The sequence below is a fragment of the Vombatus ursinus genome, unplaced genomic scaffold, assembly GCF_900497805.2.
Source record: "Vombatus ursinus unplaced genomic scaffold, bare-nosed wombat genome assembly UNPS02009062.1, whole genome shotgun sequence".
NCBI lineage: Eukaryota > Metazoa > Chordata > Mammalia > Diprotodontia > Vombatidae > Vombatus > Vombatus ursinus.
In genome coordinates, this window is record NW_020948840.1 from 6939866 (window position 1) to 6955807 (window position 15942).

Below are 15942 nucleotides of genomic sequence, written 5' to 3' on the forward strand. Positions count from 1 at the left end.
CTATGTTCCCACCAAACTGAACTATTCTCTGTTCCCAGTCTCACCCTAACCCCTCCCATCCATTCCTGGAATGGATTTCATCCCCCTTATCCATCTATCAATAGCTCCTCCTCCTTCCAGGCTCAACTATGGTGCCACTTCCTCCCCAACTCCTCACTTTCCACCATTTCTCAAGTGATCTCTCCAAATTTGTTTTTATTGCCTGGGCCATGTCTCAGAGGGAGGAAGTAACTTTCCTGAGGTCACACAGTAAATAACTGAGCAGATCCTCTAATTCTAAACCCAGTGTTCTTTTCACTGCATGACCATGGAGCCTCTTTGAGAGCTGGGCCTCTCAATGTGTCATGCACTTTTACATTTGTACCTAGCATGGATTTCGCACATAGCAGGTATTTAATCAATGTTTGTTGAACTGTGTTGTATATTAGTCAAAAAGAAAATTTTATGAGTTTTGGAATATTCTCCATCTAAGCAAAGAAAACCTCTAAATGTCATATGTTTGAATCAATTAAACATTTACTAAGCATCTACTCTGTGCCACAGACACTGTGCTAAGTGCTAGGGATACATATATAAAAAAAGAAAGACAGCCCTTTCCCTCCAGAAGCTTACAATCTAATGGGGGAAGACAAAATACAAAAAGAAGCTGAAAAGTTGGGGGTGGGAAGGAGGGAAAAGTATGTAACTCAGGGGCATGGTGAAGTTAGTCAGACAAGTCCCAAGCTAGTGCAGCTCAGTGAGAAATGAGATGTCTGAGCTGAGCTCTCATCTCATTTCTCACTGAGCTGAGCTCTCCTCTTAAATGGAGGTTTGGAGTTCATAGTCCCATCTTTCAATCCCAGGGGCAGAGGGTAGGGATGAGGTAGAGTCCCAAGGCTGATGAGATCTTACAGGATGATGAAGTTATCTCAATAATGAATTTTCTGGGACCATAGTGGAGAAAGAAGTTCCAAGCTAATGAAGCCAGGTAAAAAATGATACGACCCTAAAGGCATTAAATCAGTAAAATCAGTAGTTTAGGAAAGATCTTAAATATCAAACAATCTCATGTGTTCCAGAAAAAGAGCCACCCAGAACTATGACAAGCTTCTGATTTGTCTTTGTATAATGGGAAAGGGTAGAGGAAAAAACAAATTCACTGCACTCAGTATTCTTAATTTGATGTCACCAAACTGAATATTATCTCATGAAAATTCTCAGTTCTTGATTAAAACTTAAGTATTTATAGCCATTTATAGTCCATTCTGAATAAAGGTACCAATAAACTTTGACATTTTAATTCATTATCCTTGTAACCCAAAGCAATGGGAAATTTTTAAGGAACATTTATAAAGGGTGAAGAAAATGATCACTTATGTATTTGATGTTTTAGGCCAGAGACTCTTAACCTTGTTTGTGTCATGGACCCCTTTGGCAGTCTGGTGAAGCTTAGGATCCCCTTCTCAGAATAATGCTTTCAAATGCATAAAATAAAACACATAGGATTAAAGGAAATCAAATATATTGAAATAAAGATTTAATTTTTTTCCCCATCCATGTACACAAACCCCAGTGAAATCTATCCATGGCCCCAAGTTAAGAACTTCTAATTAAGGCACTTGAATTGATTTTGGCTAGGTGCTTTTTTTTAGTAGTAAACTAAATAAACTCCAATACACTCTGGAGTAGAACAAAGGACTAACATATCCTGATATCCTGTAAAACTTGTATTAGTTGACAATAAAACTGAGTACTATATGTGTATAAGTACACATTATTCAACATTTCTTTTAATTATACTTACTGTAGATTTGTCACCAATTTCAAGTACTTTAAAAGCCTTCAATACAAATGATCATAAAACATATTCAGATCTTTTTATTCTTTGCCATAACCTTACTTTTGTTTGGTCTCTCTTTTCTTTCTTTTTTTTTTAGGCAATTGGGGTTAAGTGACTTGCCCAGGGTCACACAGCTAGTGTCAAGTGTTTTCGTCTGAGGGTATATTTGAACTCAGGTCCTCCTGACTTCAGGGCCTGTGCTCTATCCACTCAGCCACCTACCTGCCCCTGGTCTCTCTTTTCTTAACAGACATTTTTAACACTATTGACCAGGATGACTTTGACTTTGCTAACTAATGTATTTTTCTTTAGTTCTCTAGCCACTGATACTTTGGTTTTTCCTACTGGTTAAAAAAAAAAAAAGGTTTGGGGTATTTCTGTTTTGTTTTCATCAAGGTAAAAAAAGGAAATAAAAAGGATTAAGAATCCTCAAAGGGATGAGAGGTTGGATATGGAAGGTAGTGAAAAGGAAGATGACTTCAATGATTTTTAGATGATGCTATCTCTTTGAGAATCATGTTTAATGAAGCTGATAAGATAATGGTCTATCCATGGATGTCCTTGATGGAGAAAGTGAAAGCATTGCAGAGAAGGTGGTGTCAATGGATAACTGCTTGGGACATAAGGACCTGTAAGCTTTAATGTTACCAAAGTTTATAGGGCTTTTATCCAATTAGCCTCTCCAAATGCTTTTTAGTCAGCCTATTCTAAACTCTAGTATCACTAGACTTTCCTGTCTTCAGCCTGAACTCGGTTCATCTTCTGTGCGTGTTTTATATGATATCCTGCTAAGGTGCTATGAGCTTGTAAGCCATGTAAAAAGCTTCTATTCCTTCTGTCACATGTACTCATTAGCCCTTCTATCAATTCAGATGATGCTCTACTCTTTTCCATTAAGTCAGAAAATAAAGTAGAACTGAGGTTTAGGCTCTTTTATTTTAGCCAACTAACTTCTCCCAAATTCCACCCAGAACTAATATGTTAAATGTTTTAATATAGTACATTAGGTTTAAATTAGTTTATGCTGTTAAAAAAATTTAAAGCACATTCACATATTCATAATATCCCTATGGTGTAGGTGAAAGTGATCATTTCATTTTCTGGTGGTAAAATTTATTAATTATGCATTTGCTTTATAAAATTTCTATAGCTACTATAGCTAGAAAATGAAAGTCAGCTCCAAGGTCAGTACTAAGAAAGGCAACTAAAAAAAAGTTATTGACCTTATGCTGTTTCATTTCAAGGTAAGAAAATAATAACTGCATGTCCTTGTTCTTTGTCATTTATAACCAGAGCTACAACTATCAAAATCAGGCCTGGGACAAATTCAGCTGAGGAGAGGGATGTCAGGCATGGCATTCCTTTGACCTCAAAGAACAGCATGGGTACTGCTAGGAGGGCAGTCTCCAAGAGTCCTGGCTTTGGAGGCCATCACAAAGCCTGGGCCTTGGGGATACCTGCAATAAGTATGCAGTTGGCACCCTATGCCATCACAGGGTTGCGAAATCCAGTGAAGGAATAGTGGTCACCATGGGAAGGAAGTGAACCCTCCCTCCTCCCCACATCATACTTTGCCTGTGTTAGTTACAACTCTGCTTATAACTGTGGAAAGGTTAATTGTATTTTTGTTCTGAAGTAATGACAATCTTATTTTTCACGTGCCTCTTTCTGCCCACTCATCTCATTTTAAAATGCCCTTTATATTTCTGAAATGCCAAGTAAAGGACATTTGTTTCCCTCCATTCTTTTCCTTCCCTTGATTCATATTTATATTTAAATATCTCCAGGTCTCTCATTCTCATTCATGTTGAGACCATTTCATATATTACATAAATTTATTGTAAATCAACTCCTCTCTCATTCTTTTTAATTTTTTTTTAAAGGCAATTGGGGTTAAGTGACTTGCCCAGGGTCACACAGCTAATAAGTGTCAAGTGTTTGGTCTGAGGCCGGATTTGAACTCAGGTCCTCCTGACTTCAGGGCTGGTGCTCTATCTACTGCGCCACTCTCATTCTTGAACCCCTTTCCTTCCCCCCGCCCCAAGTCTGAGTTCTGTTCTTTCCATACTGAAATTGCAATCATGGCTTCCTTGGCAAATTCAGAAGACCTTTTCTTCATCCTGTTTGAGGTCTAAAACTTCCTTATTCTCTTAATATCTCTTTCTTAATATCTTCAGTGGGAAAGCAATTCCCACTGAATATTTTTAAAAATTTTTAGAGTACTCTTGCAATTAACCAACATGTTTACAAAGTTGTAATAATTTGTAATTACGTTGAAATAATTTTTCAATCCTAAAACCACAAAAATATCTATCAGCTTTCCCCATAATGCTACAAAACAGCAGACTTTCAGTAAATGCCTAGTGACTTACAGAACATTGGTTTTATGCCATCTAAGTGACTGATTAAAAAATTATCCAGTTATTTAGTTAGCAATAATAGAAAAATGCTGGGCTCTCCTGTTTAGTGATTACTTCTGTCTAAATTAAACAAAATACTTCAACTTTACTGATTTTATTTTATTAACCACATAATTTACCATATGCTATGCTATAACACTGATGTATATACAAACTAATTGTAGTCACAATTTCTGATATTTTTAAGTTACTCAATGTTACCCTTACACTAGTAAGCATGTATTAGGACAGGACAGCTTCCACTGAAAATTTTTCCTTTCTTTCTGCCACATCTAGCTGGTTTCAGAATATTAAAGGATCTTAATTGCCTTACTAGAATCTGGCCTTCTTGAATTTAAAAAATATATATACATATGTGTATATATGTTTTTAAGTCAAAGACTTTATTTGATGCAATTATGCAACCAAGCTGGCTTTTTCTTCAAAAGTATAAAAACAATTCATAGGAGGCTGAGATGATCAGTTTCATGACTCAGAGAGAAGAAAACTTCAAATTGAAGAGGCTGAAAAACATAACAGAGGGAAAAAGCAAAAAAAAAAAAATTGGATTAAAAAAAAATAACCAATAATTTATTTCTTTAAAATTCAACTTACTTCTAATTTTTGCGGTTTAACCAATCTTCTTGATCATGTTCCCTTATTCCATAGAGTCCAGCCCATTCATTGGACTTGTAATAAACTAAAAATAAGAATATCTACTTCAATGGTAAATTCATGTAAAAAAGGAATTACAATGAATGTTAATTATACTTTATTATAAGGAGAAAATGTGAACAGATCATTTACTTAAATTACTCAGAAGACCACATACTAAAAGGAGATGAAATTGATAGGAGGTGTTTAATTTACTTTGTCCAGAACCTGGACATTTCATAATTTTAAAACTTTAATTGTAAGGAATAAAATTACAATTGTGATGATTACATTTGTATAGTGCTTTAAGATTTACAAAGCACTTTACTCCAACAACTCTATAAGGTAGGTAGTCAAGTATTGCCCTCCTTTTACAGATAAGGAAACAAGCTTTGAAAGGTGAGGTCACTTGCTCATAGTCACAATGCTGCATTGTAAGAGGCAGAACTTGAATTCAGGTCTCCTGATTCCAGGTGCAGTAACTTTTCCCACTATGCCACATTCCATTACTTAGGGGAAAAGATGCTATACAAATTATAATATAAAGCTAAAATGATGGCAGAGCACTATGGGTAAATATCTCAATTTACCAACCTACAAATACCCTTTTGGGCACTGTTGGAAAAATTCAGCTCCCTTCACCCTATCAGGAGCAACCAAATTAGAGTTTTCGATATGTCAATGGGATTCTACTCAGTTGTTAACTTTAAAGGAATGGTTGCTATTCCACTCATAATAATTAAAGCAGGTCACCTAAACTATGGGCTGATTTTATATATACCAGTTAGCTATCTCAAGGAAATTATTATTTAGTCTACAATAAAAGCTGCTAATTGCAATAGTACTGCAAAGTTCACAAAGACACACACATACATATGTATGTGTGTATGTATGTGTGTGTGTGTGTATATACACACACACACATATATTCTACAAAAACCACCTAGACAGGTATTATAGCACTGTTACTATTATCCCCATTTTGCAGATAAGAAAATGGAGATTCAGAAAGGTGAAGTGAAATGTACATGGACACACAGCTAGTAAGCGCCAGGGGTTCCAGGTTTCTTCTGATGGCAAGGCCTAGGCTCTGCACTGAACTCCCTCTCAATCTACCCATCCTTACAGATTACTTGCATCAGTTCTTTATTGAAGACTTACCCATCCTCATATGACTTATGAGGAAAAACATACCTTCCAAGATTAAGGGAAATCTCTTACTCATTGTATGTCTGAAATCTGATGAAAAAAAGAAAGCTTAATTAGAATTTCATCACCTTTAACAAACTGGTAAGACAATGCTGTTGTGGGGGTGCACTGCGGGAGCCTTCTGGGCAGGAGGCTTCTTAAAGTCTTTTTGGTAACTCAGTAACTCTTGGATAGGTTCCAAGATGCACCTGCTGTGTCTTCATAAAACCCCTATGTAATCCTAAAACTTTAATAATGGTTTGTATTTATGATGAAAACAATGTATAAATGGAATTTAAGGATAAACTGGTTTTCCTTCTCTCAGCTTACAGGAATTTATTTTATACGAGCCATGGAGTGATTTCATGTCTGGCATCCATTCTGTGTCATAAGACCTGAACTTATACACTGTACGAAAAGTTTAAACTACAATTCACATTTAGGTGCTGTTCACAATACCTTTTTAGTATAATTATGACCCAAGTAATTAGAGTTTAAGATGCACAAAGATACAAAAATGTACCTACCTATCTACAGTAGGTACTTGGCAGCACCATGATGCTCCCTCCTGCTTTCTGGCCGTGTTCCACTGGGAAGCTGGAGAAGGCTCTACCAGTTCCCAAAAACGTTCTCAGAAACTACCCCAACCAATCTGTACTCCTGGGCAACTGTCGTGTATACCTTAAAGTTCTGTCTAGAAACAAAGCAATCTTTTCCTTCATACTGTAAATCTGTATTTAACATATTAATTGGGGGCATAAAAGGCAACCAATGTTGGGGGCAAAACTCCCAGCAAAACTAGTCTCTCTTCCCTTAAAATGTCTAGAATTATCTACTATAGAAAGAATGTAGATATGATTTAGGGTTTCAAAGTACTAAAAGGCACCCTTCAAGAGTATAAAAGAAAATTATTACCTTGATTTGTGTTCATTTTATTAAACAGCAAATATGCTCCAATGATTCCAAGAAGTTCAAATGCTAAAATTCCTTTAAACATCTTTTTTGCCAGTGATTCATTTGGGAGAGTCATCCTAAATTTCAAAAATAAAACTTATATTAACACATTGAACCTTCAAGTGTGTATATAAGTAATTTCTAAATTGTGGCTGCTTTCCCTTAAATTTGAGAAATATTTAAGTTTTACCATGAATCAGTGAAGTGATTTCCTCCCAAATGGGAACCTAAAACTTTAAAACTCCACTATAAATTCTTTTTTTTTCCAGTAAATTTTTGTTATCTTTTGTTTTTTCATCATCTTCATTTTCCAGTGTATCTCCCCTCCCTTCCATTTATAGGAGGTAATCCCTTACTACAAGGAATAAAAAAGAGGTGGGGGGAAAAAAACAGTTCAGCAAAACTAACCAACATATCCGAAGCATATGAAAAAAGTCTTACAAAGCACATCAAAAAGGACTTAAAATACATGCAGTATTTTCAAAGCCATACTGTCCCACCTTTGCAAAGGAGACAAACTGCCTTCTCGTATCTTGGGGACCAAACTTGGTAATAACAATTTCCCAGGATTTAGTTTCAACTGATTTGTTTTTGTTCTTTTCATTTATATTGTTTTCACTACGTATATCTATTTCCTATTTCACTTACTTAATTTTCCATCAGTTTGTATAACTCTTCTTAAATTTCTCTGTATTCATTATATTCATTTTTTTCTTACAGCAAAATAATATTCTATTATATTCAGATACAAAACTTGTTAAACATTCCTCAATTGATGGATTAGATATCTACTTTGTTTATAATCCTTTGTTACTATAAAAAGTGTTACTATAAATATTTTGGTGCATCCACATACCTGTTGATTTTTCATATTTAAATGTTTCTTTTTTTTTGTTTTTTGTTTCCTTTTGTCTTTGACCTACCACAGTACAGGGTCTGATACATAGTAGGCATTTAATAACAAGACTATTGATTTACTGAATGGGGTTTATGCTTAGCAATGGAATCTCTGGGTCAAAGGACATGGACATTCAATTCAATATACATTTATTAAGCACCTATGTGCCAGGCACAGTGCTAATCAATTTTTTTGCATAGTTCAAAATTGCTTTCCAGAATGATTGAAACAATTCACAACTCCTATAAGAATGCATTAGTGTGCTCTTCTTTCCATCACTCTTCCAAATTTGATTATTCTCTTCTTTTATTATTTCTGCCAATCCAGTAGGTATGAGGTGAAGCCTCAGAGTTATTCTGATTTGCATTTTTAGTGCTGTGAATAGTTTGCAATTTGTTTCTTGAAAACTGTTTATATCTTTTGCCACTTATCAATTACTTAAGGGCTAGGTAAGAAATGAGACAGAAGATGGCTCAATTTACCATCACAAAGATATCACTCTGGGAGGGGAAGACCTTCAGAGTTTCTGGACAGGACAGAAAACAACTGCTTATTTACACTCATTCCAAGTCCTCACAAACTAAACAAAGAGCTACAGAGGCTCAGGTTGGGGGCTATTACTGGCCATTCAACGAAAGCCAGACTGATCTGGGTTTAAAGGTAGCTCAATTTAAAACATAGTGGGGCTTTTTTAAAACCTGTTTTTTCAGAACTATATTTCATGAAATCATAAATGAAAACTGCATAGGACAAAAATTGTCCCAGCTTTTTGAAAAGGAGGAGGACAAGAAGAAGAAAAAAACAGCAGCTGCCCCCAACTTCTCAAATTGGCAAGTTGGGCAACTACTACTACTCTCAGATATGATGTTATCTACACACTTCAGTGGTCCCTCATCACATTTCCCACAGCATTGTTCCCAACCACTCTCTTCTTTTTTCAAGCATCCAACTCTAATCCCACCTCCCTTTTGGCAGATGACTTCACCTCCTACTTAATTTAAAAGATCTGGTGCTCTCTTCTCCATTCCTCTACATCCAAAACCTCTCTACATTTCTATTCATTTGCTCTTCCTTTGCTCCAATCTTATAGGATAATGTGGCCTTTGTCCTTGCCAAGGCTAACTCCCTCAATCAGTGGGGTCTTCTAATCATTCATTCAACAAGTATTTATCATTAAGCATCTATTATATGAAAGACTGTGCTAGTGCTGAAGATGCAAAGCTAAAAAAGAAACTACCTTACCTCAAGCTAAAGTTCTGGGAGAAGGTTAGGGAAAATAATATAAAAATACCTAAGTAAATACAAATATGCACAGAGTAATTTTCTTTTTTTCTTTTCTTTTTCTTTTTTTTAGGCAATTGGGGTTAAGTGACTCGCCCAGGGTCACACAGCTAGTGTCAAGTGTTTGGTCTGAAGGTGTATTTGAACTCAGGTCCTCCTGACTTCAGGGCTGGTGCTCTATCCACTGCGCCACCTAGCTGCGGCCAGAGTAATTTTCAAGATGGGGGGGAGATACTAGTAAGTGGGAGGATCATGAAAGGTCTCCTATAAAAGGTGACATTGAGCTAAATCTGAACATTCCCCCTCATCTTCATCTTCAATCTCTCTCAATCTATTGGTTTTTTCCCAGGTACCTGCAAACATGAGTCTGACCTATCTTAAAAAAATAAAAAAAGCCTTGAAGATCAAAGCAAGAGGAAAAGGACTCTTTGTACAAAAATATTTATAGGAGCTCTTTTTGTAGTACCAAAACTAGTAACAAGGAGGGTGCCCATCTATTGGGGAATGGTTAAACAAATTTTGGTATATGAATGATGACATGATTTCAGAGAAAACAGGGATGACCTGTGTGAACTGATGAAGAGAGAAGTGAATAGAACCAGGAGAACAACTTATATAATAGCAATGTTATAAAGGAAAAAAAAAAAACTTTGGAAGACTTGAGAATTCTGATCATTGCAATGACAAATCCTAATTTCAGAGGACAAAGAAGAAGCATGCTGCCTACCTTCTGCCTGAGAAGTGACAGACTCAAAATGCAGGATGAAATAAATGTTTTTGGACTTTGTCTTATTTGACTATGCATATTTATGACAGTTTCTTCTTTTTGTATTCAACTGGGGGCTGGGGTGGGTGGATGTGAAATTATCTGTACCAACTCCACTTTCTTAACCCTTTACAATCCATCATAGCTCAAGGGAAAAGCTCCAAATTATTTTCCACATACCTGCCAAAATAATTTTCCTTAGGCACAGGTCTATCCATGTTATTCCCCTGCTCAAAAATCTCCAGGATCTACCAATTGCCTTTAGCATAAAATGCAAACTCTTGAGACTGGAATTTAAGCATCTCCACCTTCTGGTTTCAACTTACCTTTCTAGCCTTATTTCACATTGCTTCCCTTCATGTGCTTGAAGTTCTAGTTTTGAGTACTGTTTCTCCAAACTTAACATGTTGGCCCCCACTTCCTTGCATTATGAAGCTCAACCCCCATGCCTGGAATGTACTTCTTTCCTATTTGGTCTTTCCCAGACTGTGATACCCTTTCAGGATCACCTCAGGTGCTATCTGTTCCAAGAAGCCTTCTGTAGTCTCTACAGCTAAAAGTGTCTTCTCACTTCTCAAATATTCCTAGAGCACTTTGGATCTCTCCTTTGCTTCCATTACTACTTACCTGGTATTGCACTTATTTGTACATTATGTATATATCATATTCCACCTCCACCCCCCATTTAGTACAGTACATTCTACATGGAAGACAACGTTTCTGAATGAACAAGAGAATGAATGAGTGGTATGGAAGGTTCTGATTAAGTTAAAAATAAATGGAGGCACTCTAATAATAGTCATGAATAAAAAGAGTTATTATGCAAAAGTGATTTTCCTGTTCAACCTACTCCAGTGGCTTCCTATTGCCTGTAGGATCAAATGTAAGTTCCTCTGTTTAGCTTTTAAAGCCTTTCACAACCTGGCCCCAACCTCATCTTTCTAGCCTCACTGGGCATTACTGACTCCTTTAATCTGTGATCCAACCAAACTCACCAGCTCTCCGTTCCTCACAGAACACCCCACCAACTTTGCACGGACAGTGCCATACACCTAGAATTCATTCACTCCTTACCTTGGCCTCAGACAGTCCCTCCCTTCTTTTAAACTGCACCTTAAGAAATGTCTGCATGAAGCCTTTCTGATCTCCACAATTGTTAGGCCTTCCCTCCAAAACTCCCTTATATTCACTACTACATATATATTTTTATTTATTCATTTCATATTCATACTATATGTGTATTTATATTTATGCTATAATATTCATGCTATACATGTATTTTATATACATGCAAGTATATACACATATACTTGTGTACATAGCATACACACGATAAAACATGTATGTTGCACATATGATGGTACACACATCACATACATATATGATATGTGTGTATGTGTATATACACATATACTTGCTGTTTCCCCAACTAGATTGTAAACTATTTGTGAGCAGGGACTGTTTCATTCTTTGTAGTTGCAGTCCCAGTGCCTACCACAGTATTTATTAAGTAAGCACTTAAATAATTGTTGGTTGGTTGATTGATATGTCATCTTGTAGTCGAGCTTTCTCCAACTAAGGACTGAACAAACGGAAATGAGCTAAAATAGGAATACGAGAAAGGTAGACTAGAATAGAAAAAAAAGAAATTATTAAATATAAGACCTATAAACCAAAGAAATGATCCAGATTAATCATTCTTTCAATCACCTTATTTTTTCTAGAAGGTAAGGAAAACTACACAACTAGAAATTTTCTTAGAATTAGATTTTGATCATTTTATATTCTGTGCTGCCCTTCACATAGTTTAAGTTTTTTTAAGGAAGAGGCAGTGTTTTTCTTAATTCTCTAGCTAGTAGCAACAAGTTTACTGTTATCATTTGCTTACTCAATTTTGAAAATCTAAATCTCTTTCACAAGCTGCCTCCAAGGTACCGGGAATCAGACACCCTGTTTTTGAAAGATTATCTTCTTGCTTGTTATCTTTCTCAGGTGTTCCAAAAGTTATTTTGGATTCCCTTTTCTCATTTTGCAAATCTGATTACTCTGAGGAGCTAACAATTTAAGCTTTATTATCCATTTAAGAAGAAAGAAACTGAAGCACAAGGAGAAAAAGTGAAGGGCTGAGGAAAAGTGAGTGAAGTCAGAGGTGGTTTTTATCCACTACTAGCTAACTTCATAATCTTATATCCACTAAGACCTACAATTACAGAAAGACCTCTTGGAACATTTTAACGATGGAACCTTAAAAAGATGTAGTGAATAGGGAAGGTAAGCGCAAATGTCAGGAATCTAAGGAAAGTGTTTTTATAAACTGGAGAGTAGAGGCATGGGAACGAAAAGGGGGAAAGAATTCCAAATATTTCTAAAAGTTACCCAAATAATACAGAATGACTCTGACTCACACTCTCACTCTCTCTCCACACACATATAAATCTATAGGGCTCTCTCTATATATACACATATATTAAAAATAATTATTGTCAGCAATATAAGTATTCTCTCCACAGAGACACATTACATTCTTCTAGCCAGTCAACCAACCAGCTTTTATTAAGCACTTACCTACTATGTGCCAAGCACTATGCTAAGCTCTATACCTTAGCAGCAGATGGTTTCAGGAGTTAGTTTTGGCAACAAACAACAATCATCTAGTGGTCAGTCTTTGGAAGACAAAGCTCTCCAAACTTATTTAGGCTGCTTCTATAAGTGTCTGTACTCAAAAGCCTTTCCAACTTGTTTAGAATTACCAGAGTTTGTGCTTAGCTGGCATAGCCTTGAAGAAAGTGTTCAGGGTCACTTTCACACCAAAATGAGGCACTGGAGTAGGATATAAATGGAGTGTATAGGATCATAGATTTAGTGCTAAAGAAAGAATTTTAGAGGTCATCCAGGCAGAGGCCTACTCCCTCATTTTACAGGTGAGGGCTGTGAGGTCTACAGAGATTAAGTGACATGCATGCCCATGGTCACAATGGATAGTTGATTTCTTTCTTCCCCATCAAATGTTTTTTGTAACAAACAAATTTTAAATTCTAAGCTCAACTGTTGTGGACCTTATTGTATTTTTCCATTTGCTCAGGGTACATAACCATGTATCCAACAGGCATTTAATAAATGTCTGCAGCTGATGAAGAATGGGGGGGAACGTAGGGAATAAGCATTTATATAATGTCTACAAAGTGCTTGGCACTGTGCTAAGCGCTTTTTACAAATATTATCTCTTCTGAAATTCAACAACCCTGTCAGCAACCCGGTGAGATAGGTGTATTGTTTTTCCCATTTTACAGCTAAGGAAACAGGGTGACAGAGGTTAAATGACTTAACCACGGTCACACAGCTAGTGTATGTGGCTGGATTTAAACTGAGGTTCCACCTAGCTATCTTACTTCTACAGAGATTAGGTACTACATCATCATCACCACCACTCTAACAGACTATACAGAATTTTCAAGTTTATAAAGCTCTTAATACATATTCAGTTCTTTACAAAACAAAACCTAAGTACTGGGAAATCGTTGAGCAAATACAAGACAGAATAGGACTGTTAAGTCGCCAGGCGCTAATGTGGGGCAGTTTGGATAAGACACACTCCTATCAGCTCCAAGAGGGTGGGGATAATGGAAAGCCTGGTTTACCCAGGCGTGCAGGAAGCGGGGTCAGCGCTGGGGGAGAGGGAAAGCCGGAAGGTCAGAACACCAGGGCGACCCGGAAACGAACTCAACATTTCCCCCCCCCCAACCTTCCCCGGCAGACACTTTCACTCGCCAGGGTCGGATTCCACGGGGTGACCACTAAGCTCAAAGGAAGACGGTATCGGACTAAACAAGCCAGAAACCTCTTCTGCCGCACTGCTGTCAATAATGCCCAGCAAAGGGACCCAACTGGAGCGCACAAACTAGACCCCAAAACGTCAAACACTTACCTGCACCACCTTCGGCGCCACCGCCGCGCATGTCTAGTACAGGCGACAGGCCCCGCCCCCGGACTCCCCTTCACAGGAAACCTTGTCTCCGCCCTCTCTTCCCTCGGGACAGTTAGCCCCGCCCTGGAGACTTCCAAGTGGCTGCCCTGCTGGAAGCCCCGCCCCCAGTACGCTTTTCCGCTAAGCATCTCTAAGGTTAGAGCCACGACCCAGCCTCCTTGGCCACGCCCTCTGAGCGCTGTCTAGGCTCAGTGAGGAGAATGGGTTCTTTCTGCACGGTCCTGACAGTCCTGGGAGGGGCTTCTCTCCCTACCCTTCCTCCAGTGCTTCAGTAAACCCACCGAAGGCTGTGTTAATATACGCAAATTCCTCATCTTATTATAGCATTTTAAAGTTTGTACAACGCATTCTGTGCATTTTCCCAAAGCGCTTTACGTACTCGATCTATCGCATTTGATATTCCCAACAACCCTGGAAGATAGGTCCTCTTATTATCACCCTGGTTAAATGGAGGTTCAAGGAGGAAGATTTGCCCAGGACACACAACTAGTGTCAGAAGCCGGATTTCAATCAATCAATAAACATTTACTAAGTGCCTACTATATGCCAGGCGCTGTGTGCTAAACTCCGGAGTTATAAAAAGAAGCAAAGACAGTCCCTGCCCTCGAGGAATTTACAATCTAATGGGAGAGACAACATGCAAACAAATATGTACAAAGCAAACTACATACAGGATGAATAGGAAACAATTAACAGAGGAAAGTCACTGGAATTAAGAGGAGTTGGAGAAGGCTTCCTGTATACGGTGAGATTTTAGTTGAGACTTAAAGGAAGACAAGGAGGCCAGCAGTCGAAGTAGAGGAGGAGCTTTCCAGGCATGAGGGATGGCCAGAGAGAGTGCCTAGAGCCAAGAGATGGATCCAGGTCTTCTCGACTTAAATCCCATAGTCTGTCAGCATGGTGCAGTGAACTTAACGCTGATCTTGAAAGTCAGGAAACGAGTTCAAATCCTGCCTCTCACATTCGTTGTGTGATTGACGGGCAAGTTGCTTCACTTCTCTCAGTCTCACTTTTCTCAGCTGTAAAAAGGAAATTGGAAAAAGGGTCATTCCACTATGCCCCATTGTCTTTAAGTATGGAAAAGCAGGGAGGAGCTCTTCAATCAGTGAGGTGCACCTCGGTCATTCAAAGACCATGGAGGAGACGCTCATTGTGAATTCTCAGCAGAGGGACAAAGTTCTTTCAACTTTAATTCCCCAGTGGAGGATGTGGGGATGAAATGGTGAGATAGCCTCTTGTGCCTTCTTTCTCTGAATTCTCTCCCTTCACAATCTTATTCAATCTCATGCCTTCAATTGTGGCTTCTATAGGATTACTCCCTAAGTCTTATCTGAGTTCTCAGTTCCACATCTCCAGCTACCCACTAATTGTGTTCTCCATTTATGTGTTCTGCCTGTCCCTCAAATTTAACAGAAAATGACCTGTCCTTCCAATTTCTCCATGGCTCATACAACCATCCTCCACTTCACCAAACTCATGATGTGGGTTCATGTTCACCCTTCCCTCCCTTTCCCCCACCCTACTTACGTCCAATCATTTGCAAGTCCTGTCAATTTTACTTTCACAATATATCTTCTATCAGTCCCTTCCTCCCCATTCATACTGTTATCACCCAAGTTTAAAACCTTTCATTTCTCATCTGGACTATTATCATAATTTCTCAACCAGGATACCTTCTGTCCAATCCATCCTTTACACAGCTGCCAAAATGTGTTTCCTATGTTGATCCCCTGCTCAAAAGCCTTTAATAGCTCCCTGTTTTCTAGAGCAATGGCCTCCAAACTTTTTTGATTATACACATTCACCATTAGAAACTTTTTGAGAGTGTACCTTCAACATGTGTACACATACTTTTTTATAAGTGACATACATGTACAACTGCACTAATAATTATGTACCTTGTAAAATTATTATAAAAGAGAAATGAGAAGAGATGAGATAAAAATGAAATAATACTACAGTCAATGGGGAGGGGGGCATCCTGGAGTTTACTGAATA

The 15942-nt window shown here is 37.8% G+C and overlaps 1 protein-coding gene across 1 annotated transcript; it reads right to left on the reverse strand.

The window, feature by feature from the left end:
* Positions 1 to 4599: 4599 nt before the first annotated feature.
* Positions 4600 to 13958, reverse strand: CEBPZOS (CEBPZ opposite strand). The gene is made up of 5 exons (XM_027850387.1): positions 13885 to 13958; positions 6976 to 7091; positions 6067 to 6111; positions 4834 to 4918; positions 4600 to 4742 (listed from the first exon to the last, which is right to left on the reverse strand). The coding sequence occupies exons 2-4, from the start codon at positions 7088 to 7090 to the stop codon at positions 4836 to 4838; spliced, it is 243 nt and encodes an 80-aa protein (XP_027706188.1). The 5' UTR covers position 7091; positions 13885 to 13958; the 3' UTR covers positions 4600 to 4742; positions 4834 to 4835.
* Positions 13959 to 15942: the final 1984 nt, after the last annotated feature.